We start from the raw sequence: 24,043 nt of genomic DNA, 5'->3' as shown, positions 1-24,043 counted from the left end.
TCTCCATTTAAAACACACCAGACTAAATATTGCAGCTGAGTCTTTTTTTCTGACATAGAGCCTAGGTTCAAATTGATGCGATTTGACATGTCAAATTGCATGCCAAATTAGCGGCTATTGCCAGCAATGGCACCGTCCGAATCAGTGTGGACTTTGCGGCGCCGTACTGATTCCCAAAAGTAGTTCCTGTACTACTTTTGGCGACTTCGGGAGGCGACTTGTATAGAGATCTGTGCAGGAACTCGCACAGATGTCTGTCAAATCGCCCCCCAAAGTCGGACTGCATTGCTGGGATAAAATTGTGCGAGTTCAGCTGAACCCACACGATTTCTAACCCGCAGCAATGTGAACCTAGGCAGAACACTACAATGCAGATGCACTGTGGAAGTGCTTTGGGGTGTCAGCAAGTGTAAGGTGTGTTACAATGCAATGGTGTAAAGCCAGACTAACATTTAAACCTGCACCAGAATTATTTTAGTTAGGCTCTAATCTAATCATTCGCTCTGGGAACTTTTTATCTGCAACGCGTTTACACATATCTGCATTTAGATGTTTTCCTGCCTGAATGGCACCTCAACACACTTTGCTAAACGCACTCAAACAAATGTACCTGTGTGCATTATGGTACATTAGCAGCCCATTCAAATCAGAGGATGCCTTCATACAACACATGTTAAGTGGGTACAGTAATGCGATGCACCAACAATGGTGTGAGGAGGGGACCCTAAGCTATGTTTCTTTTACTTGCTCTGGTACATAATTCAGTGCTAATACACACTATATGCCAATTTTACCCTGAGCAGGAACTTTTCTAGAGGTCATGAATTCATATTCTAAAAATATCTGTTTAGACAACCAAGGAACATTAAGGAAAGGTGTATGTATAGCAAACCACCACTAGATGTCAGCACTTGTTAATATTTTGCTCAAAGTAAAATATGAGGCGTTCCTTTATAATCTGGTTTGGAGAAACTAACGAGATCATTCACATTAAGAGCCCATTCACACCACATGGGTTGGGCTGTATTGATCAATGCAAGCCTATTTGAATAACAAGCAAAAATCTATTGTTTTTAGTAGTCTTAGTTCATACTATCGCATTGTGTTGGTGCGCACTTTGTGAAAATGGAACGTGCTGCATTTGCCTGTAGCAAAACACGGTGCAACATGTTACAAAGCATCAGAGTGCATTGCAATGCATGTTAAGGAAAGAAAAACAAAGTACTTTGGCTCCTGATGTGAACAAAATAGCTTGTACATCAATAAAACGCATAAAAAAAATGGATGTCAACTCACATGCATTTCACTCATATCAACACGAGCTTCATGCAATGGACATGGTGTGAATGCAGATGTGTAGAAACATGTGCTGATGTGCATACAGTATGCAGACTACTTTTGCTGACCTGTTCTGCAAAAAAACAAAATAAGATTTTTATACTAACCGTAAAATGTTTTACAGGTCCATTTGGGGACACGGGAAGTCTTTAAAGAAGAACTAAACTCTCCTATCCTTTACAGCCAAGGAAGTTGTCATCTTATGCATCGTACACACAAGCGGATTTTTTCGACGGACTAGGTCCAACAGTCTTTCCGACGGACTTTGCAGCGTAGGTCCGCCAGACTTTCAAACGAACGGACTTGGACACACACGATCACAACAAAGTCTGATCATTTCGTACGTGATGACGTACGACTGGACTAAAATAAGGAAGTTGATAGCCAGTAGCCAATAGCTGCCCTAGCGTGGGTTTTAGTCCGTCGGACTAGCATACAGACGAGCGGATTTTTCGACCAGACTCGAGTCCGTCGGAAAGATTTGAAACATGTTTTATTTCTAGGTCCGCTGGACTTTTGGGGATAAAAAGTTCGCTGGAGCCCACACATGATCGAATTGTCCGACGGAGTCCGGTCCGCCGGACCAAGTCTGCCAGAAAGTCCGCTCGTGTGTACGTGGCATCAGCCTCTGGTTGATCTACAGTTGCCATGTTGCTGCACATGATCAGCTGTGAAACCAGCCATTTAATGGCCTGACTGTTCAGTTATAAGCTAACATAAGCACACTAGCAATTATGACAATTCTCATTCAAGGCACGAATGTAACTGTTCTGGAGAATAGTTAAATCAGTGGGTTTAGTTCCGCCTTAGCCTTTGGGTTATACTGCCAGTAGTAGGAGAATGTCTCCTGTAGGTAGCAGCAATATAACCCATTATAGATGTCCTGTGTCCCTCAATGGATGAGAAGAAAATAATCGTATTTGTCTTTAATACCTTGAGTGGAAGACCTACAGCAGGTATGCAGACTCTCCTACATGACATACTCTGATATTCTCTTTTAGAAAGCTTCTTTCTCTTTTTGTGATTATAGTCATCTGGGCTTGGTGAAATTTTGTTAGGGGGATTGATTAAATGCTGGGTGACTAATATAAGTTTAGGAAGAGCGTATACTGTAACTTATGGAAAGGATAACACTGGAGGGTCTGTCTGCATAGTCACAGCTCAGGAACTCAGAAAGCATTAAAACCAGAAGCAACCAGGTAAATAGCATCTGTTGGAAGAAGGCCAGCAATGCCAGCCTTCATATTTATCTCAGTATGGCATTCCTTTTAGCCTTGTTTGTACATTTTTACCTTGAGCTTCAAATAAAAGCTACAGCAACAAAATCATTTTGATAATATTATGCATAAGGCTGACTGAATCGCTTCATCACTACATTGTGTTTATAGACGAAGCAAATAGACGAAGGTTTTATTGCGGTCTATACAATATTCTCCAATATCACTGCCTATTCCCATCACAGTAAATCTCAAAGCTGTTCAGGCACGAAAAAAAACAAAATCTAGCATAGAGGATTTACCTTCTCTAAATGTAAACACTGAAGAATAAAAATCAATGGACCATCAAAGCAGCGTCAAGACTGCAGTGTGAAAACAAAATCCCAATGTAATGCCAGACAACAGTCATATGGAGCAAGTGTAGGACTTGGAATTCTTGCTAGTCCGAACACCATACAAGCAACCCACATTTTTTTTTTTTAGCTACACAAAAGTTATATCTAATTTCTCCCAAGATACAACTTATACAACAATTAACAACTTCCAGTCCCCTAAAATCTCTTCTTTGTCGCTCTTGTCAGAGATCAGCTGTGAGGGCCCTACGTACAATGCAGCACTATCAGTCCTGCATTGCAACTGAAGGTACTGAGGGGCCCATCCACAAACTGGAGCATCAGAAAGAAGAAAAGAGTACCAGCTGTGGGAGGCCCAAGGGATAAGGTAAAGTAAAAGTGTTTTACTGGCACCCTAGGCAGGGAGAAGATACCCTGCCCGTTGTCACAGGGTGAGGGTGAGGGGAGGGGAGTGTGGGCAGGTGCTGTACTGTAACATGTTACACCCTAAATATAGATATAACATGTACAAAGGTGAACTTATCCTTTCATCTCCATGTATTACAGGCTGCAGCTGACCTAACATGGTGTCATTACATACCTTGAACAGGAGCTTAGCAGCTTCTAGGAAGTGATTAGCTTTGCGATAAAGTTCAATTGCATCCAGAGTTTTGTTCTTTTCTAACAAATGGGAGGCATATTTGGCAAGCAGTGATCTTATTTCTTTCATGTTGTGATTTTTGGCAAGCTCGACGGCTTTATTCCACTGTAAGAAAGAAGCCAAAAGTGTGAAATATAATTCATATTTTCTCTCTGAATTTAACAATGGAGCTATAGTTATGCGATAGCGTGTTATACAGAAATCAAATACATGCAGCTTGTAAACTTACAATACATTCAACCATTCCCAGTTTTACACTTTAGCCTTCTTAAAGTAGAAGTCCGAAATAAACGTACCTAATCTTAAATCTGTTCCCACCCCCATTCAAAGCCCCTTTACCTAACTAGCCTGTAAATAGTATACTTCCTTTACAGGGAGGAAACATATTCTTTACTATGAAGCAACACACACAACTTAATAAATAAAGCTGGATATACACATATAGATTTTATCTGTTCAGTCTGCAAGCCGAAAAAAAAAAAGAAAAAAAAAGTGTAACATATTCCTACATCCACCCAACCTGAATGGACAAATCTCTCCCTACAGCTATTGTATTCTGACAGCCAGCCCTGACAGCTGTCAAAATACCCGAACAGCAGCAGCATCGAATTGGATGCATGCACTGTTTAGGCAACAATTCTCCATTGAGGGATGTAGGAAGGGAGGGGATTGACAGGGCCACCCACTGATCGAATATGGACCAGTTCATCATGAACTGGCCAAAATGTGTTCAGGATATGGCCAGCTTAAAGTGATTGTAAACCCTAGTTTTTTTTTTTTAAATAACAAACATATCATACTTACCTCCACTGTGCAGTTCGTTTTGCACAACGTGGCCCCAATCCTCCTCTTCTGGGGTCCCCCAACGGCGCTCACGGCTCCTCCTCGCATCGGTAAACCCCCTTGGAGAAGCGCTCTTCGAGTCCAGCGGGCGCACTCCCTAGTCCAGCATTTGCGTCCATAGACACAGAATGCCGGACTCTGCCCTGCCCCCGACACCCGCGTCATTGGATTTGATTGACAGCAGCAGGAGCCAATGGCTGCGCTACTATCAATCTATCCAATCAAGAGCCAAGAAGCCCAGGTAGAGATGTACAGCGCGTCTCTGCCGAGGGAACGAACGGGCTCAGGTGAGTAAAACGGGGGAGCTAGGGAGCCGGTGACTGTCAAGTTTTTTCACCTTAATGCATAGGATGCATTAAGGTGAAAAAACACGAGGGTTTACAAAACCTTTAAAGAATATCTAAACTCAACATTTCATACTCCTGATATGTGCCTTCTGTACCATGTACTTGTATGAGAAAGTATCCTGTTCTCTTTGTATTGCCTCCTTTGTATGAAATCCCTGGGTTTCCTGCCAGTCCCTCTGCTTTCCTAATAAAAACTAACCACACTAAGCAGGAGATCTCACTGTGGTCAGTTCTCTAGCTATGCCGAGAACTCAGCCTATTCTCCAATGATCAGACTTGTCCAGACACCCCCCACACACACACAGCCTTTTACTGGGAAGCTCAGTGTGTTGCTGCTTCTCCTCCCCCAGCTCTTAAGCAGCTAAGAACAGAGGGAATGTGATCAAGTATTAAAAAAGGGGGGGGGGGGGTTTACATTCTTTGTTTTTTATATCTATGAACACAAAAATACAAATGTTTTGCCTTTCATTTCTATTTTAAATTGAATGGGTTGTTTTACAAGGGGATAGTTTACACTTTCTACTGTTTCAAGCAGGATGCTGCGTAAGACATTCTCTACTTGCTTGTTAGGAAATGTTATGCTATTATCTATGTGCTGTAAAAGCACACATTTCCTGATCTTAAAAGGCCTTAAAGCGGTATTAAAGCCTGCTTTGTGATTTTTATCTACAGGTAAGCCTTTAAGAAGGCTTACCTATAGGTAAAATGAAGATCTCCCAAACGAGCACCCCTTAGGAGATATTCACCCTGGGTGCTGCCAGTGACATCACCGGCGCATGCACTCTGAAGGTCCAGCATACCTTGCTGGAACTTCAGAGTCTCGTGCCGGAAGCGATAGCTGACGTCATCGTGGCTCCGGCTAATCGCACAGCTAGAGCCCGCAAACCCAGAAGAAAGACCAGGGGAAGATGTCAGCCCTCTCAGCGGTGACAGCGAAGTGCTAAAAGGGCTTCGTTCTAAGATAAGCATTTCATAATGTGCTAGTATGCTATGCATACTAGCACATTATGCCACTGTCTTACAGGTGTTTTTTTTTTTTAAGCCAGCCACAGTTTACAACCACTTTAATAAGCTATTTTTCTTTCTTTGGAAAACAAATCAACTGATAAACTACCTGACTCTACAGTGTGTGACAGGTATATTTAAGAAATAAGGATTTAGCACATCGGAGTTGCTGGAGGAATTTTACAAGTGGTTGATTAGAACCATTTAGTCCTAGAGAAAAACAGCTGTTTTACCATACATCATTCTATAGGCACAGAGGAGACATTCTCTCCATCCATGAACAGAGAAATACAGAGGAGCACAACAGCGGTCTGTCGTGTGCTGACATTTCTACCTCCCACTTCTTGTGTTTGCAAACACAACATAAAGATACTCAGAGGAAAGGGCACCAAGGTCTACACACAGCATGTCTATGTGACCTCCACGCCAATAGTTCAACTTGCAGGTCGTAAAGTTCATGAAAGTTTGTATACAATAAAAACAGTCTGTGTGCTCCTATATTAGTAAAAAAAACCTAGAAAGGAACATGGCTGTTCCTGGAGAGAAATCCTCCGCCATAGATGTATGGTGAAAATTACCCATAAACATGGACACCTGTTGTACCATTAACAGGTAATGCTTGGCTTTCTTAATAGAAAGTAGAGTGTACATTACAAACCTGGGTCATTCTGTAATAAGTATTTATTTGTTAAAGGTTTTATACAAATAATCCAAATTTTAAAAAAATATTAAAATAAAATTCACCAAAAACCAATAGGGCCCATTCACACCTACTGTACTTAAGTATTTTCGCATGCGTGTAATCATGCGTTTTTTGTGCATGCATTTACAGTGGGCCCCGTACATTGTCCATTGGCCACAAAATGTACCAGACAATTTTTTTCATCAAAGCACCACAAGGCAATGCATGTGTTCTTATTCTGGTGGGCCGAGAGGCAAGTATAAGGATTGCACGTCGTATTATTTGAATCCCCATCTGGTAAAACACAGACACATAGGTATGAAATCATTCAGAATGTTTCTTTTTACAGCAGAACTCTTGCACAACCACCGCAACAGCCGACCTGGAACCCAGAATGAGCCAGGGAGAAATTGACAGAGCTGCAGGCCCACTTCACAACACTCCAGTGTACTGCAGTCCTAACTCTATAAATGTTAACGCGGGGGGTCACACACATGCGAATTGGATGCAGATTTCCCTGCATCCAATTCGCATGACAGGAGAGTGTGACCGACTCTCAGTGGAGCCGGTTCACAAAGCTCCGGGGCAGTCGCAGTCCGCATTTAAAAAGGGCCCTGTGCGTCTTTGGTTCAGATTCAGGTGCGAATTCATGCAAAAAATGTGGACCTGATGCGAACCTGAATCTGTGAACAGGGAAGCATCGGACCCCATGCTGGGAACCGCAGCCGCAGCATATGTGAACCCAGCCCAGCCATATTTGGAGCACATACAGTATATAATAAAAACAGATAGATTGAAGGCAGGTATGCCTGGAGGGAGCCCACCCCTCCTTAAAGGTACAGGGGCGCACCGGACACCCAGCAATAGCACAATGGCAGTGAGGAGCTGTTCTTTGACATGCATCGCCCTTCTTTGTGGGCCAGTTATAGGTTGGGATGGTTCCCATGTGTTTGTACTGTTGGTTAATTGGTGAGGGGACGCACTGGATACCTTTGCTGCCATTGTGCTTTTGCTGGGTGTCCACTGTGCCCCTGTACCTTTAAGGTGGGGTGTGCTCCCTCCAGACATACCTGTCCTCAATCTATCCATTGTTTTATATGTGCTCCAACTTTGGAGACTCAAATTTATAGAGTTAGGACTGCAGTACACTAGGGTGCCGTGAAGTGGCCCTGTAACTTACGCATGTTTTTGCAAATGTGTGCAAACTAAACCCCTGGTTTTAACGTGAACTGTTATGCCCTGTACACACGGTCGGATTTTCCGATGGAAAAAGTGCGATCGGAAATTCCGATCGTGTGTGGGTTCCATCGGACTTTTTCCGTCAGAATTTCCGACACAAAGTTCGAGAGCAGGATATAAAATTTTCCGACAACAAAATCCGATCGGTTAAATTCCGATCGTGTGTACACAAATCCGACGCACAAAGTGCCGCGCATGCTCAGAATAAATTAAGAAACGAAAGCTATTGACTACTGCCCCGTTTATAGTCCTGACCTACGTGTTTTACGTCACCGCGTTCAGAACGATCGGATTTTCCGACAACTTTGTGCGGCCGTGTGTATGCAAGACAAGTTTGGGAAAAAATCCGATGGATTTTGTTGTCGGAATGTCCGATCAATGTCTGATCGTGTGTACGGGGCATTAGACAGGACAATTCGGTTTGTTGCAGACTGGTTGGTGAGTAGGCAGGGAATTTTTCTTTGTTGTTCTTTGAAATGCATCACCCTTCCAGCTGCAAAGGCCAGTCATAGGTTGAGGTGGTTGTCATTCGTTTGTATAGAAGATGACAGAGGCCTGCGAGGGATGTACTGCTGGAAGGTGGAGGCGAGAATTTATAAGAATTTAGTTTCACTTTAAAGTCACCTTTAGCATTATAATTTTGCTCACTTAGCAAGGAGCCAACCCAGGAATCAATGAAGCAATCTCAGGAGCTAGCAATGCTAAACTAGGCAGAGTGATCTTCCTGACTATCAGAGGTGGTACCACAAAATGGCAAATCCTTTGGTAGGTAAAACACTAAAGCTATATACCGTATGTGTATTTGCATGGCTCCCAACTGTCACTGATTTCGAGGGACTATCCCTGATTTGGAGCAATGTCCCTCTGTCCCTCATTCCTCCTCATTTGTCCCTCATTTTGGTCTGATCTATATAGTTGTATATAAAATGCACTATTTATCTTTCAAAAAGTGTTTCCCAGTGCTAAACTTTTCATCCAAATTCTAAATTGGTGCATTTGTAAATTTTAAAAGCCAATATAAAGGAATAGCAGTGGTAAAAAAGAAGCCCTTGTGGATTTATTTAACCTTTTGTTTTGGTTAATGCTCCTTTAAGAGGGTGTAGCAGGGGGCCTGTCCTATGCTTAGATACGTTTGATAGTAGGTGCCCCCCATTCCCATCTGAAAATGGTGGGAGGTATGGTATTTGGCTGTTTGCCTGGAGTTCCACTTTGAATAAAGTTTTTTCTTAACAACTTTTCCTGCCAAGCTGAACATAAATGCTGATATTTACTGGACTTGATGCTGCATTTCCCATTTCCATGTGGAGATGAGAGTGAAATGTCAAGCACTGGATGTTTGAGAAGCAAATACCGTACCTGTGTGCCTGACATCTAAAACAGATATCAATGATAATGATGGACAAATGTAGAGCAAGTTCCAGCATGTCCTGTAATCCCTATACATTAAATGGCCTTGCATCAGCATATCCATTCTCAAGAGAATGTTAAAGTTTATCTTTACACAAGAACAAAAATGTAAAATAACGCCTTTAAAGAATAAGTCCACTTTTTTGAAAAAAAAAATAATAAATGCACATTTTTTTGCAGTTTAAAAAATGTGCATTTATAATTTTTTTCTTTTGGAGCCTGTAAAGCATTGCCCCAGCGATCAGAAGCTCACTGGTGCCATGCAGGTCTCCTTCAGATCTGTCAGTATATCTGTGTGCCGTACATCCCATATGGGCTCCACAGCGCCGTGGTAGTTTTTTGAGAACTGCAAGCCGACAACCGCTAAGGATGTCGGGGGCCTGTAGTTCATTCACACAGAGAGCTGTGTGAATGAATGACGTGGCCACGTGGGTGGAGCCCCGCACGGCCGTGCTGATTTTAAAAGTGACAGCTAGTACGAGAAACTTCTTCCCATACTGTTGCCACAGGGAGAAAGGGGGCAGCGGCTGCAGCATTGGGAACATGTTACATGTTCCACCCTAAAAACAGGGGGAACATGTAACATGTTCCCAAAGGTGAACTTATCCTTTAACAGTCCCTAGATGTAGTCCTTTCCCATTATCAACACCGCTAATTAATTTTTTTAAATAAAACCTGTTTTCAATACATACTTTCTTATGGACTCAGTGACATTATCACTGGTTCTCTTTGCTTCTTTATGGAATGCAGGCAAATTATGGCTGCTGTGAGGGGCTATATATATATATATCTTTCTGAAAAACATCATAGCACCCTGCTCTTGGGACGGGTTATGCAAACATCAAAATGCCATGATGAATGTCAGTTTCTAGAACTGCATGCAGACTGTCCTAAGTAATGCCAACATGTGATGCAGACCCCCTATTACTGAAGGAACCAAAATCTAGATAGTAAGCTCCTTAAGGGCAGGGGCTGATGTGAATGTACAATATATATGTAAAGCTCTGCGTGAATTGACGGTGCTATACACATATCTGTAATAAATAAATAAATCAAATGAATGAAACCAGTGACAGTAAGGCTTGGGGGCAAAGTGCTAGATGATGCTGGACATCCACCAGCTTGGAAATAAGAAGGGTTTTATCTGACTTGCTGTAGCTTCTAATGCACACTATGTAGGAATTTACTAAAACTGGTGTACACAGAATCTGGTAGCCAATCAGCTTCTAGGTTTTATTGTCAAAGCTTAACTGAATAGGCTGAAGTTAGAAGTTGAATACCATGCACAGCTGCACCAGATTCTCTGTGCTCCGATTAGCTTGCAGTGTGTAAGGAAGGATGGAGTTCAGCTATAAGTAAATAGTGAGGGTAAGAATGGAGATTTAGCATCTCAATAAACAACAGATTACAAAACTGTATCTGTGTACTGATATGCAACTACAGCTTACCTGGTTGAGGTGCATGCATGCATCTACAGCTGCTTTTGGCATGTTACACTTGAGGAAGGCGGCCACAGCCTGCTCACACATCCCTACTGTCACAAACATGCGAGCAATGTCCTGGACAAGAACAATAAGAAGCAAATGCTGATCACACTGAGATGTAGTAACCAAATGACAAAATCCACAATTTTCATATAAATTATCTATTAAGGGTCTATGCTGTCAATATAGAACTTTGTCAAACCATTAAAATACACCCACCCACAACCACAGTTAACTCATTCGCTTTGTTCCTACACCAATAACTTGAAAAATGTAGCCTTTATGTTGGTGCATCTTTTGAAGATGATTGCAGCCTATTGTACTGTCAATAGATTACATTTTTAGGTGAGAATTCTACCTGGAATGCAGGGTTGCCAACCTTCCGCAGCATTTTTTACTGACAAAACATGGCAAATTTACTGGTGGAGCACATTTTTTTACTGACAACCTGAGAAATTACAGAACTCCTATTGAAAACTAACACAGTGGATATTTAAACAGTATAAACATTATATGGAAATACTGACAATACCTATAACAAAGTAATTTGCTTGATTTACACTTAAAAAGTCCACACAGCATGAAATTATCAGCCCCTGATATTTACTGGCAGTTGTAAAAAAAAATCACTGATTTTTACAAACTGTCAGTAAATTTACTGGTGGTTGGCAACCCTGCTGGAATGTCTTTCTGCACCTTCTGTATCTGTGTGTCTCAGTCTGTCCCTATTTGTTTGTCTCTGTCTTATTCAAGCTATTCAAGCACAGGCTGTGCTGTGAACAATGTGAATTATGTCACTTGCAGGTTTATTCATTGCAGAGGAGATCAAGAAATAGATGTTCCTCAATCTTCTCCCAAACAACGAGTTGGAGCATTTTACTGTGGGCCTTAACCCCCCAGAGAAACTGGAGACCCAGGAACCCCAAGTACTGAAGGACGAAGCAGCACCTTCCTGGTGCTGTAAAAATTATCAGGCAGCTCTACAGCCACCCGGTGTTAAAAAACAACACCAAGCTCATGACTGCTAATGCAGCCGTGAACTTGTTGTAAACCCTTATATACCAGGCCGTTTTTGAACGTACCTTGCTAGACAAGAGATTAAAGTGGATCTAGTGTCAAATATAATTTTAAGGTTAATAGCATGTGGATCAAGTAATGTGGTTGACTCACTGACCTATAATGAGGTAGAACTAAGCTTGTCTTTTGCAAGAAAAGTCACGTTTTAGTTTTTAATTCAGCTACTGTTTTTAAATAAGGTACCCTCTGCTTGTGCATTTATGTATCCAATGTCAATTCCCAGGTTTGTGATTATAAAGGGAAAAAAAATATTTAAAAAAAATAAGAAACGTGATACTTGCTTGCTCTGTAATATGGTCTGCACAGAGCAGCCCCGATCCTCCTCTTCTTGAGTCCCACACCAGAACTTCTTGCTACCTCCCCCATCCCCAGCCGAGTGCAGCTTGCTATGGGAGCCACCCGTGCATGCTTGCTTGCTCCTGAGCCGACTCTATGTGTACTCGGTCCGCCCCCACTCCATCCCCACTGGCTGTGATTGACAGCAGCAGGAGCCAGTGACTCCTACTGCTGTGTCTGAGCCAATGGGGAAGGAGAGAGCCGAGAGAGCTTCTGCTCTTGTGCGCATTGCTGGATCAAGAATGGCTCGGGTAAGTATTCAGGAAGGAGGGGGGCTCCTTGCAGTAACTTTTATTTTTTATCTTAAAGCGGTAGTTGAGAGCATTAATATAAAAAAAAAAAAATAATAGCAGTTTTTGACAGACTTACCTGAAAACAAAGCTCTCCAGCAGCATGCTGTCACAGCTGAAGGCGCTTCCATCTTCACTCGTCTTTCCTCTGGGTTTGCAGTCTTCGGTAATATGAATAGCCAAGCCTGCAATGATGTCATTCCTGCACATGTGTGCGGGAGTCACTTTTTAAAGGCACTGCTCTGAAGGAACGGCCCAGATATGCCGTTCCTTCAGAGCACATGCGCTGGTGACCTCACCGGCTGCATCTAAATTAAATTTCTTCTAAACAGTTCACGTTTAGGAGATATTTACTTTACCTATAGGTAAGCCTTATTATATATTTACCTATATATAAAAATCATAAAGGGAGTTTACTCCCTTTTTAATGAAGAGAATGCATGGGTGCTCAACACGCGGCCCTCCAGCTGTTGCGGAAGTACAAATCCCATCATGCTTCTGACTTTGGGAGTCATGCTCCTAACTGTCGGCATTGCAATGTCTCATGGGACTTGTAGTTCTGCAACTGGAGGACCGCAGGTTGAGCACCCATGCATTAAAGTAAAAAACCTTCTGCCTTTAGAACCACTTTAAGCATATTAGAACATAGAAGTTCTGTGGGCTTTATAAATGCAATTGTCCTGAGGCCCCATGCATTTACATCCCCTATACATTTATAAAAGTTATAGCAATGTATAAATGGGGATTGAAGCTTTTTTTTCCAGAGACTGTCCTACTTTTTGCTAAAACTGTGTGTATCAGTCCTGCTTGAAACTTAGAAGAAGGGGGTACACCCAAAAAAACTTTCCTGAAAATTTGAATGTTAGTGCAAATAAAAAGAAAGTATCTTAGTACTGTTTTGTAGAAATGTACATTATCCTATATACAATGTAGCAATTTGATGATAAACTTACAGGAAGCAATTTATGGTTCTCTGGTAAGGAATTAGCTAAAACCTCAAGTCCATCATAATCTTCCAACATGTAGTAGCATTCTGCCAATCGTTCCTGATTCCTGCCCTGTATATAGTACTGTACAGCGTTCAACCTACACACAGAAAAATGTCAGTAAGAAAAGACATATAATGCTAATTGAAGCCTCATGACTATTTTCTCTTTATACTCCAGCCTCGTTTTTCCCACTCTGGAGCCCTGTGCTGACATAGATGGATAATAGGCTACCCCCTAATCGCAAGTGTCCTCACACAGACTTGCTCCAACTTTGGGCTCAGGCACATAGGTATCGAACATTGGGTCTGGTCCCCTAAAGCATTGACACACAACCTAGAGGGCATTAAGTAATGCACTATTCAACCAGAGATGTGAAAGTCATCCATAAGCACCACTCTTTTAGCAATTAATAAAGAGAGAGGTTAGACACTAGAACATAATATTGTACCCTTGATTAATTATTGATCATTTAAGCGTTTGCCTAAGAATGAACATAAGCAACAATGAAGGATAATATAAAACACAAATATATATATATATATATATATATATATATATATATATATATATATATATATATATATATATATATCTCAATATCAGATATGGTTGTTGTTTATAATTGAAAATGGACTTCTGTAAAATAGTATAGAAATATCGTATGTACTTATCCATACCATTTTTGTCTGTCTGCAAAGTAGTCACCAATGGCATTGTAGGCCTGTTCTAGCAGTGCATCGTCTGAGTCCCCGGCACCCGTTCTGAGCAACTGCAGCACTCTGAACCAGTCACCCAACTTTATTCTTAGACTGATGGCAAGATCTCTGTAAAGAGTATGAAAGGTTTAGCTCAGCAGCAAGTCATATGCTATACATATAAATTTACAACTGGAAATTACAAAGAATGATGATGTAAAAGATTCTTTATGGAAGGCAATGCAACTTAAACACTTGGGGTTTATATATAAAGCTGGAGAGTGCAAAATCAGGCTCACTTCTGCATAGAAACCAATCAGCCTCCAGGTTTTATTACCAAAGCTTAAATTGAACAAGCGGAGTTTAGAAGATGACTGGCTACCATGCACAGCTGCACCAGATTCCAATCTCTTGCTGACCCTATGGAATTTGAGAAATTATGGGGCATGGCTTGTCCCAATCATATCATATTTTAACTCATCTGGCCAACCTCCCTCTCTCTGAAATATCTAAATGGGAACGAGGGCTGCACACAAACTTCACTGAACAACAAAGTGAATCAATTATCCAAATGGCCCATAGGCCAAAGGTAAAATTAAGGAGATAGGGTACAAAATTTAAACCAGATGGTACAGGGTCCCAGCGACCTTACACAGGTTGTTTCCTCAGAGCTCTCCATTGTGTTGGAGGTGCGGCAAAGAGGAGGGTACAATGCTCCATATCTTCGGGTCCTGTCCAGGCCTTGCTGATTTTTGGGCATAAGTCCGACACTGGATCCTCAAACTACATACAGATGCCATCAGAGGCACAGACTTTACTGTTACATTTAACACCGATGATGGGGTATAAACGCTCCTATTTACTACATATACCAAATGTGGCAAAAGCTTGCATCCCTCTGTTATGGAAGCAAGCGGCAGCCACACCCATCAGCCTGTGGTTCGCGAAGGTTAATGAAATCCACCAAATGGAATTGCTTGTAGCATCAGCCAACCATCAGGCAGAACGCTTCTGTAAAAATAGGATTTTTAAAAACAGCTTACCTGTAAAATCCTTTTCTTTTGAAGGACATCACGGGACACAGAGCCACAGTAATTACTGATGGGTTATATAGGGTATCACTGGTGATTGGACACTGGCACACCCTATCAGGAAGTTCAACCCCCTATATAATCCCTCCCCTTGCAGGGATACCTCAGTTTTGTAGCCAAGCAATATAGTGTATTAGAAGAGGGGCGTGACCTCTGTGTCCCGTGATGTCCTTCGAAAGAAAAGGATTTTACAGGTAAGCTGTTTTAAAAAATCCTATTTTCTTTCTCGAACATCACGGGACACAGAGCCACAGTAATTACTGATGGGATGTCCCACAGCAATGCTACCTGAGGGGGGGAACCACGACCAAGTAAGGTGCAATCAGACCTGAGGACCCTGTACCGCTGCCTGCAGCACACTACGCCCAAAGGCGATATCCTCATGCCTTCTCACATCCACCTGATAAAATCTGGTGAATGTATGGACTGAAGACCAGGTTGCGGCCTTGCAGATTTGAGCCATAGAGGCCCGGTGATGCACTGCCCAAGAAGCACCAATAGCCCTTGTGGAATGTGCCCTGATCTGAAACGGAGGAATCTTCTGTTTCAAACCGTAAGCTTGAATGATCAATTGTCGAATCCATTTATAAATGGTAGCTTTTGACGCTGCCTGTCCTCTATTGGGACCCTCTGGCAGCACAAACAAAACATCCGTCTTGCGGATCTGAGCAGTTGCCCCGAGATAGGCCTAAACTGCTCTTACTACATCCAACGAATGTAGAGATTTCTCTTCCGGAGAACAGGGATCTGGAAAAAAGGAAGGCAGAACAATGTCTTGGTTTAAATGAAAATCAGAAACCACCTTCGGTAAAAAACTAGGATGAGGGCGCAGTACCACTCTACCCTTGTGTATAATCAAATAAGGCTCCTTAGAGGAAAGGGCTGCTAATTCTGAAACTCTTCTAGCAGAAGAGATGGCCACCAGAAAAATTAACTTCCTTGTCAACAAGACCAAAGGAATCTGACTTATTGGTTCAAAAGGCTGTTTCTGTAACACAGCCAGGACCAAGTTCAAGTCCCAGGGGTTTAGGGGTACTTTAACCGGAGGATTAAGACGCATCACCCCCTGCATAAAGCTTCGGACCAAAGAATGCGAAGCAAGTGGCCGCTGAAATAATACTGATAAAGCAGAGACCTGGCCCTTGATGGTACTCAAGGCCAGCTTCATCTCTAATCCTAATTGTAGAAAATCAAGAATTCTACCTATGACATATTTCCTGGGATGCCAACCTCTGGATTCACACCAGGATACATAAGCTTTCCAGACTTTATGATAAATCATCCTGGAAGCTGGCTTCCTTGCATTAATCAAGGTAGATATGACAGGACCTGAGAGCCCACGACTCTTCAGAACGTGGGTCTCAATAGCCAAACCATCAAATTTAGCTTTTGTAAGGCAGGATGGAACACTGGACCTTGAGATAACAGGTCTGGGCGTACCGGTAGGGTCCACGAGGAACCCACCATCATCCTTACTATTCCTGCATACCAAGTCCTTCTGGGCCAAGCGGGGGCCACCAGAAGTACAGACTTCCTTTCCTGCTTGATCCTGCAAAGGAGTCGTGGCAGTAGCAGAATAGGCGGGAATGCGTAAATCAGTGAGAACTGATGCCACGGAATCACCAACGATCATCCGTCCCACATGCAAGAGGATTTTCTGTCCTTGCCACAAATCTGTCTATCTTTTTGTTGAATCGGGATGCAAAGAGATCTACATCTGGAACCCCCCATCTTTGGCATATGGCCCAAAAGACATCGGGATGCAGAGACCATTCCCCTGGAAGTAACTGCTGGCGACTTAGGTAGTCTGCCTGCCAGTTCTCTATTCCCGGGATGAAAACTGCCGATATGCATGGCACATGCATCTCTGCCCAGACTAAGATCTGGTTCACCTCCTTTTAAGCAGCTCGGCTCCGGGTGCCTCCCTGATGATTGACATAAGCCACTGCTGTGGCATTGTCGGACTGGATCCTGACTGGACAACCCTGTAGCCTGATAGTCCAGGCTTTTAGGGCTAGATATATCGCCCGGATCTCCAGAATGTTGATGGGTAAGGTCCTCTCGGTCTTGGACCATATCCCCTGAACCGCAGACTGTTCCAGAACTGCTCCCCAACCTGACAGATTGGCATCTGTTGTTACCACCGTCCAGGTAACTGGTAGGAAGGATTTCCCCTTCTGTAGGTTTTCGGGTATGAGCCACCAATTGAGGCTCTGACGCACCGCATGCGACAGGTGCATCGGAAAGTCTAATGCCTGAACCTTCTTGTTCCAGGTCGACAGAATACTGTGTTGCAGCATTCTTGAATGAAACTGAGCATAGGGAACTGCTTCGAATGAAGACACCATCTTCCCTAGTAGCCTCATACAAAGGCGGACAGAGGGACCCTTCTTGGTCCTGACTGCCAGAATCAGCTCCCTTAAAGCAGCGATCTTTGCCTGGGGTAGAAATATTTTCTCCTGGCTTGTATCTATAGTCAGACCTAAATACTCCAGTCTTCTTACTGGTTTTAGGAAAGACTTTTCTAGGTTGAGGATCCAACCCAGGTGTTCTAGATACCTGACTGTGGTCCTCAAGTTTCCATTCAAAGAGGCTACCGACCGGTCTATCAAGAGCAGGTCGTCTAGGTATGCTATGACAGCTATACCCTGAGCCCTTAATCTGGCCAGAGGAGGAGCCAAGATCTTTGTGAACACTCAAGGTGCAGTGGCTATCCCGTAAGGCAGAGCCGCAAACTGGAAATGGCGCCCTCCTACCTTGAAGCGCAGAAACTTCTGATGAGCAGGAAAAATGGGCACATGCAGATATGCATCTCTGATGTCTATCGATGCCAGAAATTCTCCTCCCTGCAGGGTGGGAACTACTGTCTGAATTGATTTAATACGAAAGGATTGAATCCTTAAGAATCGGTTCAGATCCCTTAAATCCAGAATGGGTCTGACATCCCCATTTGTCTTTTGGACCGTAAAAAGGTTGGAACAGAAGCCCAATCTCTGGTCCTTTGCGGGATAGAATCTCTAATGGCGTCAACCACAAAGCATAAGGCCGCTGGAAGGTTAGCAAACCCCTGGGCCTGCTGTTCAGGTAATACTTTGATGACCTGCTTAACATGGTCTCTTAAGTATTGACAGACTCCAATCGCTGCTACTGCAGGTTGAGCCACTGAACCTGCTAAGGAAAAAACATCCTTCAATAGGGATTCCATCTTTTTATCTACAGGATCCCTGAGCATCTGAGCATTGTCTACAGGACAAGTCAGACTATTATTTATGGAGGAAATGGCGGCATCAATGGCCGGTATTCCCCACATTTTAATAAACTTTTCTTCCATCGGATAAAGTGTTGAAAACTTTCTCGGCGGAAAAAAATGTTTGTCTGGGTGATCCCACTCAGAATAAATGAGCTTTTCAAGTAAATTGTGAACAGGAAAAGCCTGTGCTGCTTGGAAAGGTTTCAGTGACCCCAAATCAGAAGAGGATTCTTTAGCAGTTTCAGGTGCGGGCAACTTAAATGTGGAGCGGACCAATCCAGTAAGGATCTGCACTAAGACTTTCTCCTCTTGGGAAGTCGCAGAGGGTCCCTCTCCACCTGATTCCTCCGAAGAGGAATTATCCGTCCCATCCTGATCCTCTGAAAGGGACTCATCTCCTTTATCCCAGAACTCCTCTTCCTGAGGGTCTTGGGGAACAGAGGAAGGCCTAGTGCGTTTTCTTCTACTGAGTGAAGACGTAATCACAGCCATTAATCTTTCCTCTAGACCATTAATGGTTGAGGAAAAAACCTCTTGAGTAATGTATACAGGGGCTGAAGTGCCAGAAGCAGGTGTAGCCCCTGACCCCAACGGCTCTCCCTGGCTAGCCGTCCCTGTCCCTTCAGGGGGGGAGGATGCTGCTGACAGGGGGCCCTCAGAACCTGAACGAGATCCCCTAGTGTATCTGGTTCTTGGGGTTCTTGAACCTCTTCTACCCATAGTGCAAAGCAACAAGGTGTGAGGTATACAAATGAACACTGCCTGCTGAGCGATGTAGTCTGGCTAAAAGCCTTGCTACCCAATGCTCAGTCTGGTGTTACTTCAGTAAATGCTGCCTAGGAGAATGCCTGTGTCCCACATTACATGCGACCGTCAGCTCTGTGTCTCTCCAAAGGCTGTGTGCACCTGTACAGAGTGCCTTAATAGCCTGCAGCTGGCCTGAGTGGGAGTCTAAGCACCTGTGCTGACGTCCCGCCCCCCCCCCCCCTCTACCACCCCCCCTCGAATTTTGAAAAAAACGAGCGCTTCCCGCGCTGGCCGACTCTCCTGAAATACTATGGAGGAAGGCTGGGGGAGGGGGAGGAGGGAGAGAAGCTGGTAGTGAAGACCTGCCTAAAAACGGCAATGGTCGGAAATGGCGGCCGAGGCAGCGGTGCCTGAGCGGTGTAACCGCTTTCTAGACCCCTGTGGCCTCTCTCTAGCCTGGGGGGAACATTCAAACATGAGAAATCCCCCCATCCATCCTACCGTGAGCCAGCCTGAGACGCTGAAACATGTGCAGCATGAACACTGAGACAGACAATCCAGCATGACAAGGTTTGTGCTCTTGGCAGCCCCCGGTGGTCACAATAGGCATAGCATGCATTTACCTTAAAGGAGAAACCTACTAGAATTAGAAAATTCAGTGGAATCTCCTCTTACCTTATCCAGCCGCAGGGTTCAGTTTACACAGACCCAATCTTCACCTCTCACGGTGGGCTCCGTTTGAAAAAACCGTCAGAGACTGGGGCCCCCTATGAATAGGGGGATCCTGCAGTTCTGGGCCCCGTAAAGCACCCAGCTAGAAATTAGGCTAGAAAACCATTTTCTAATATGCGGGGTCCAGCTCTCTAAAAAGAGAAGCATTACAGGTAAAACCTCGTTTCTTTGGACACGAGGCCCGGGTACCATCCAATTCGGCCTAGAAAGGACACTTTGAATGGATCCGGTCTGCCTGGCTTGCCCCAGTATAGGATATAGGATAATCCCTTTGGAGCTTCAGCACAGGACATCTTTACACGTCCATCACCTAAGACACTGGCGTAAAAACTGAGGTATCCCTGCAAGGGGAGGGATTATATAGGGGGTTGAACTTCCTGATAGGGTGTGCCAGTGTTCAATCACCAGTGATACCCTATATAACCCATCAGTAATTACTGTGGCTCTGTGTCCCGTGATGTTCGAGAAAGAAACATGGTTCTATTGGAGCGAGTTCACTTGCTCTTCTGAATATTGAGAAATCGTAGGTTCACAGATGTAATTAAGTGCTCTGGGTATCATGGTGGTTCGGACGATACCTTCTTGTGGGAACCCAGATGTCGCTCATTCCCCATCACCTCTTCCTTCTCCTCCCCCTCCCCCAACAACCTCATCCTCCCCCGACTTTTTTTTTTTTTGCATGCTAGCTACCTGATTAGCTATGGTGTGTCCTAGGAGATATCCCTCTTGAACCACCTTGTATAGTGTAAGCTATATGTTTTCTCTTTGACCCATTCGAGTATTGCCTGAGACCCATTCAGTACTGACAATTGGCTATGTCAGGTGAGGAGCACTGGTGTGACAACCTACATATTGTACTGCATCTATGGATTTGTTGAGAATCTCATCTCTAGTATGTTTTGTTTGTATGTTTTCTACTAACTTGGCCAGAAGAGCTTATCGGATACTCTGATTTACTTTAATTTTATTATTGGGGTCTGACTTCATTTGGCTTGATAGCTAAACTCTCCATTACAATGTTAAAAGAGAGCTTTAGTGGTTTATAAGGGCATTCTCATTGGACCGGGCAGTTGATGAAGCTCAACCATGTGTTAGGGAAGAATCAGAATCCAGTAAATACCGTAAGTGAAACTGAATCAGAGAGGGGCACATGAGGCTTTTCTAGCTAATAAAGGTAATAGCAGACACACTGCACACTATTTACTTATTAATACATGCTTATTTCAGAGAACTAGATAAAACGAGGACAGACATTCATGGTGGATGAGAGGGTTTATAGCAGGAAAATGAAATAAGGTCATGCTGTAATAGAATATTTTAGCCATGAGGGATCAGATTTTGTTTAAGATAAGCAGATTGTTGTAGCATATTAATGCCCTTTTTTTCTACAGTTTTCCCATCTCACCTCCTGTCCATATCCAAATACATCCTCTCTGCTTCCTCAAACCTGCCAAAATAGGCAGACACCTCTGCTTGCTTCATGGGCTCGCTCTGTAGATTGCCCAGTCGCTTCACAAACTCTATGCCTTGGTAGTCTTTACAGCGTACAAATGCTTGTTCTGCAGTTTGAAGATCCAGTTTCTGTAGGGCAGCCTCAGCCAGTAACCGCCTGTAAAATGCAAATTCATGTAAAAAGGTTATTGTATTCAATAATATAGGAACACCATATATTTAAACCTCTACAACAGATAACAGTTGAATCACTGAAACTGCTGACAAAGCCTTCTCATAAGGGATAAATAACCTGTTTGACTCATTACTTTATGGGTAAATTTGAACTGGAGCTATTGAGCTCTGTAAACAATGCTCAATTAGTCTAGAGCAGCCTCTCGCATCCTGGAAGAACCTTTCAAATAATGTTTAGAAATTGGGGAACCTCTGCTTATGTTATAGCTGTGTCAGTAATAATGTATTTGAGAGTCAAGAACAGACTCCACCGGTCCCATGTTGCAGGCTCTACAGCGTGACATCAGCCCTGGAACTATAAGAAAGGAAATCAATCTGCCACTGCTCAAGGAATCCCTAGCAACTTTCAACTGAACCTCAGGGTTCCACAAAACCTTGATTGAGAAAGGCTGGTCTAAAAGTGCTGTAATAGAGAAGCAGATTGTCCTGCACTGTTCCAGATTGATGCTGGCAAACAGGACAGAGAGAGAGAGAAGCAGATTTACGGGACTGGTCATAAATATTGAAACTAGCAGGGGGCAAACCTGAAGGACCATGCAAAAGGGAAAGTAATACTCTCTATTACATTTCCCCTATACTAAATGAGCATTAAATCCTGAATATATGGGGTTGGGGAGGCACCCCTGTTTCCTTTATGTAGGCTGCTTCAAAAATAAAAAATAAAAAAGATATAGATATATATATTCCTATCTATATATATAGATATATCTGTATATATATATCAATATATATCTCTCTATCTATCTATCTATATCTATATATATATATATATATATATATAATTAAAAACGAACGAGCTCATATCCTGAAAAAAAAAAATGGCTAAAATTTTGGAAACCTGCCCCAGATACCCATATGGTAAATGTCAATCTTTTAGGCCATATCACCAATCAGATTTTAGCTGAATATAAATGAAAGAATCTGATCATGGCTCACAGCTCATCTCTTCATAAATTGGACTTTCACACCATCTTGTAATGCTCATGCATGCACCTATGCGCAGAGTAAAGTTACACTATTTGGTGGGGAAAATCGTGAATTATTAATTCAAAAAATCTGTGTTTATACCTTAATGTAAAAATGTTATTCTTTCCCTGCTAATAACAGGGCTAAAGTCCCGGACTGAACTATAGATTTACTGCTGAAATGGTTTTATAGCCTGGGTAGCACCTGGACATAAGGTGTCCATGTAACAAAAAGCAGCTTTGTGGCAGTGTTTATTTTCATGAAATACATTGCTGCGTATGATTAAGGCTTCACATGACATTCCAGCACCAGTCTAGACCTCAGTGTATCTGACATTCCACACTGCTCTGCTGGAAGTAACACATACAGTACAAATCCCTTCTCAGCCAGTTCTGCTCATTAAAGCATAAATCATCTGCTTAATCCAAGAACAATGCCATAAATTACTCAATGTACAGCAAACTGCTTTCAGTTTTTCATTACCCAAAGCAACTCACTACCAGGAAAGTAGATGAACAAACTCCAAAAGGTACCAAAACAAGTCAAGTCTTCTTGGCCTGGAGGTTTAAAAAACCCAAGCAAATGATAAAGCGGAGGCTTGCCTATAATGGCCAATCAAATTCCAGCTGTCAAATTCTCGATGCAATTTAGAAAGTAAATATAAGATTGTATTACTAAGGCATGGAACCGGAATTACTTCTAAAAAGAATGAAGAATATTCTAAATAATAATGTTGTGATGTGCAGGGAATGGAGAGTAGACTACTGATCTCCCTAACTAGAAGATCTCCAAACTTTCTAAACAAAGGGGCAGTTTACTGTCCTTCAGGCTTTAAGGGGTCTGGACTGTGGTAAACAATGCACAAAGCTTGGTAGTCAGTGGGAGTAAAAAAGAAAATTATATAGTGCCTGTGGTCAGTGTGAGGAGGAATAGTGCCCCATCATTGATATTAGTGGGAGGAATACTGACTCATCATTGGTGTCAGTGGGAGGAATTATGCAGCACTGTTGGGGTCAGTGGAAGGAATAGTGACCCGGGTCACTGTGGTCTGTAGAAGCAATAGTGCCTCATCATTGGTATGACTGGGAGAAACCGTGACCCATCTTTGGTGTCAGTGGGAGAAATAGTGGCACATCATTGGTGTCAGTGGGAGGAATAGTGTTCCATCATTTATATCAGTGTGAGCAATTATACCCCATTGTTGGTGTCAATAGAAGGAATAGTGCCTCTTATCATAGGAAGGAATAGCACTCCAAGGGCCAGATAAAAGGCAAGCATATGGCTTGCGGCCCACAGTTTGGAGACCATTGCTTTCTACTATACCGTAAATGCCCCTTACTTTTTGTATTGGAAAAAATGGTGAATTGTTATAACCTACAGTATGTAGGTGATATCACTTTAATTTCTGTGCCCCTGTGCAGATTTCTCCTCACTTCTACTGACAGTTAAGACACTGGGACAGGAAGTGAGGAAAAATATCGCCAAAAGAGACACAACAAACATACAGATGCACCCTTTTCTACATTTTGGTATAAAAAAGCCACATCAAGTCAACTTTGTATAACATAGTTCCAGCCTGTCACTGTACTGTATTCCTTTACTCCTGTGCCTGTTGATCTCCATAAGTCC

At 42.9% G+C, this 24,043-nt stretch overlaps 1 protein-coding gene across 2 annotated transcripts in view; it reads right to left on the bottom strand.

Annotated features, from left to right (window-relative positions):
* Window positions 1-24,043, bottom strand: part of WDR35 (WD repeat domain 35) — a 136,992-nt gene that overhangs the window by 25,025 nt on the left and 87,924 nt on the right. For both annotated transcript variants that reach the window (XM_073625339.1, XM_073625340.1), the window contains exons 21-25: window positions 21,168-21,371; window positions 13,925-14,071; window positions 13,212-13,344; window positions 10,520-10,630; window positions 3,489-3,653 (exon numbers count right to left, since the gene is read on the bottom strand). In XM_073625339.1, the coding sequence (XP_073481440.1) occupies window positions 3,489-3,653; window positions 10,520-10,630; window positions 13,212-13,344; window positions 13,925-14,071; window positions 21,168-21,371 (760 nt within the window). The remainder of the gene's footprint in view (window positions 1-3,488; window positions 3,654-10,519; window positions 10,631-13,211; window positions 13,345-13,924; window positions 14,072-21,167; window positions 21,372-24,043) is intronic.

Source organism: Aquarana catesbeiana, linkage group LG04 (genome assembly GCF_042186555.1).
Source record: "Aquarana catesbeiana isolate 2022-GZ linkage group LG04, ASM4218655v1, whole genome shotgun sequence".
Taxonomy (NCBI): Eukaryota; Metazoa; Chordata; class Amphibia; order Anura; family Ranidae; genus Aquarana; species Aquarana catesbeiana.
Note: the sequence above shows the minus strand (reverse complement) of the source record. Positions and strands in the feature narration are given on the sequence as shown.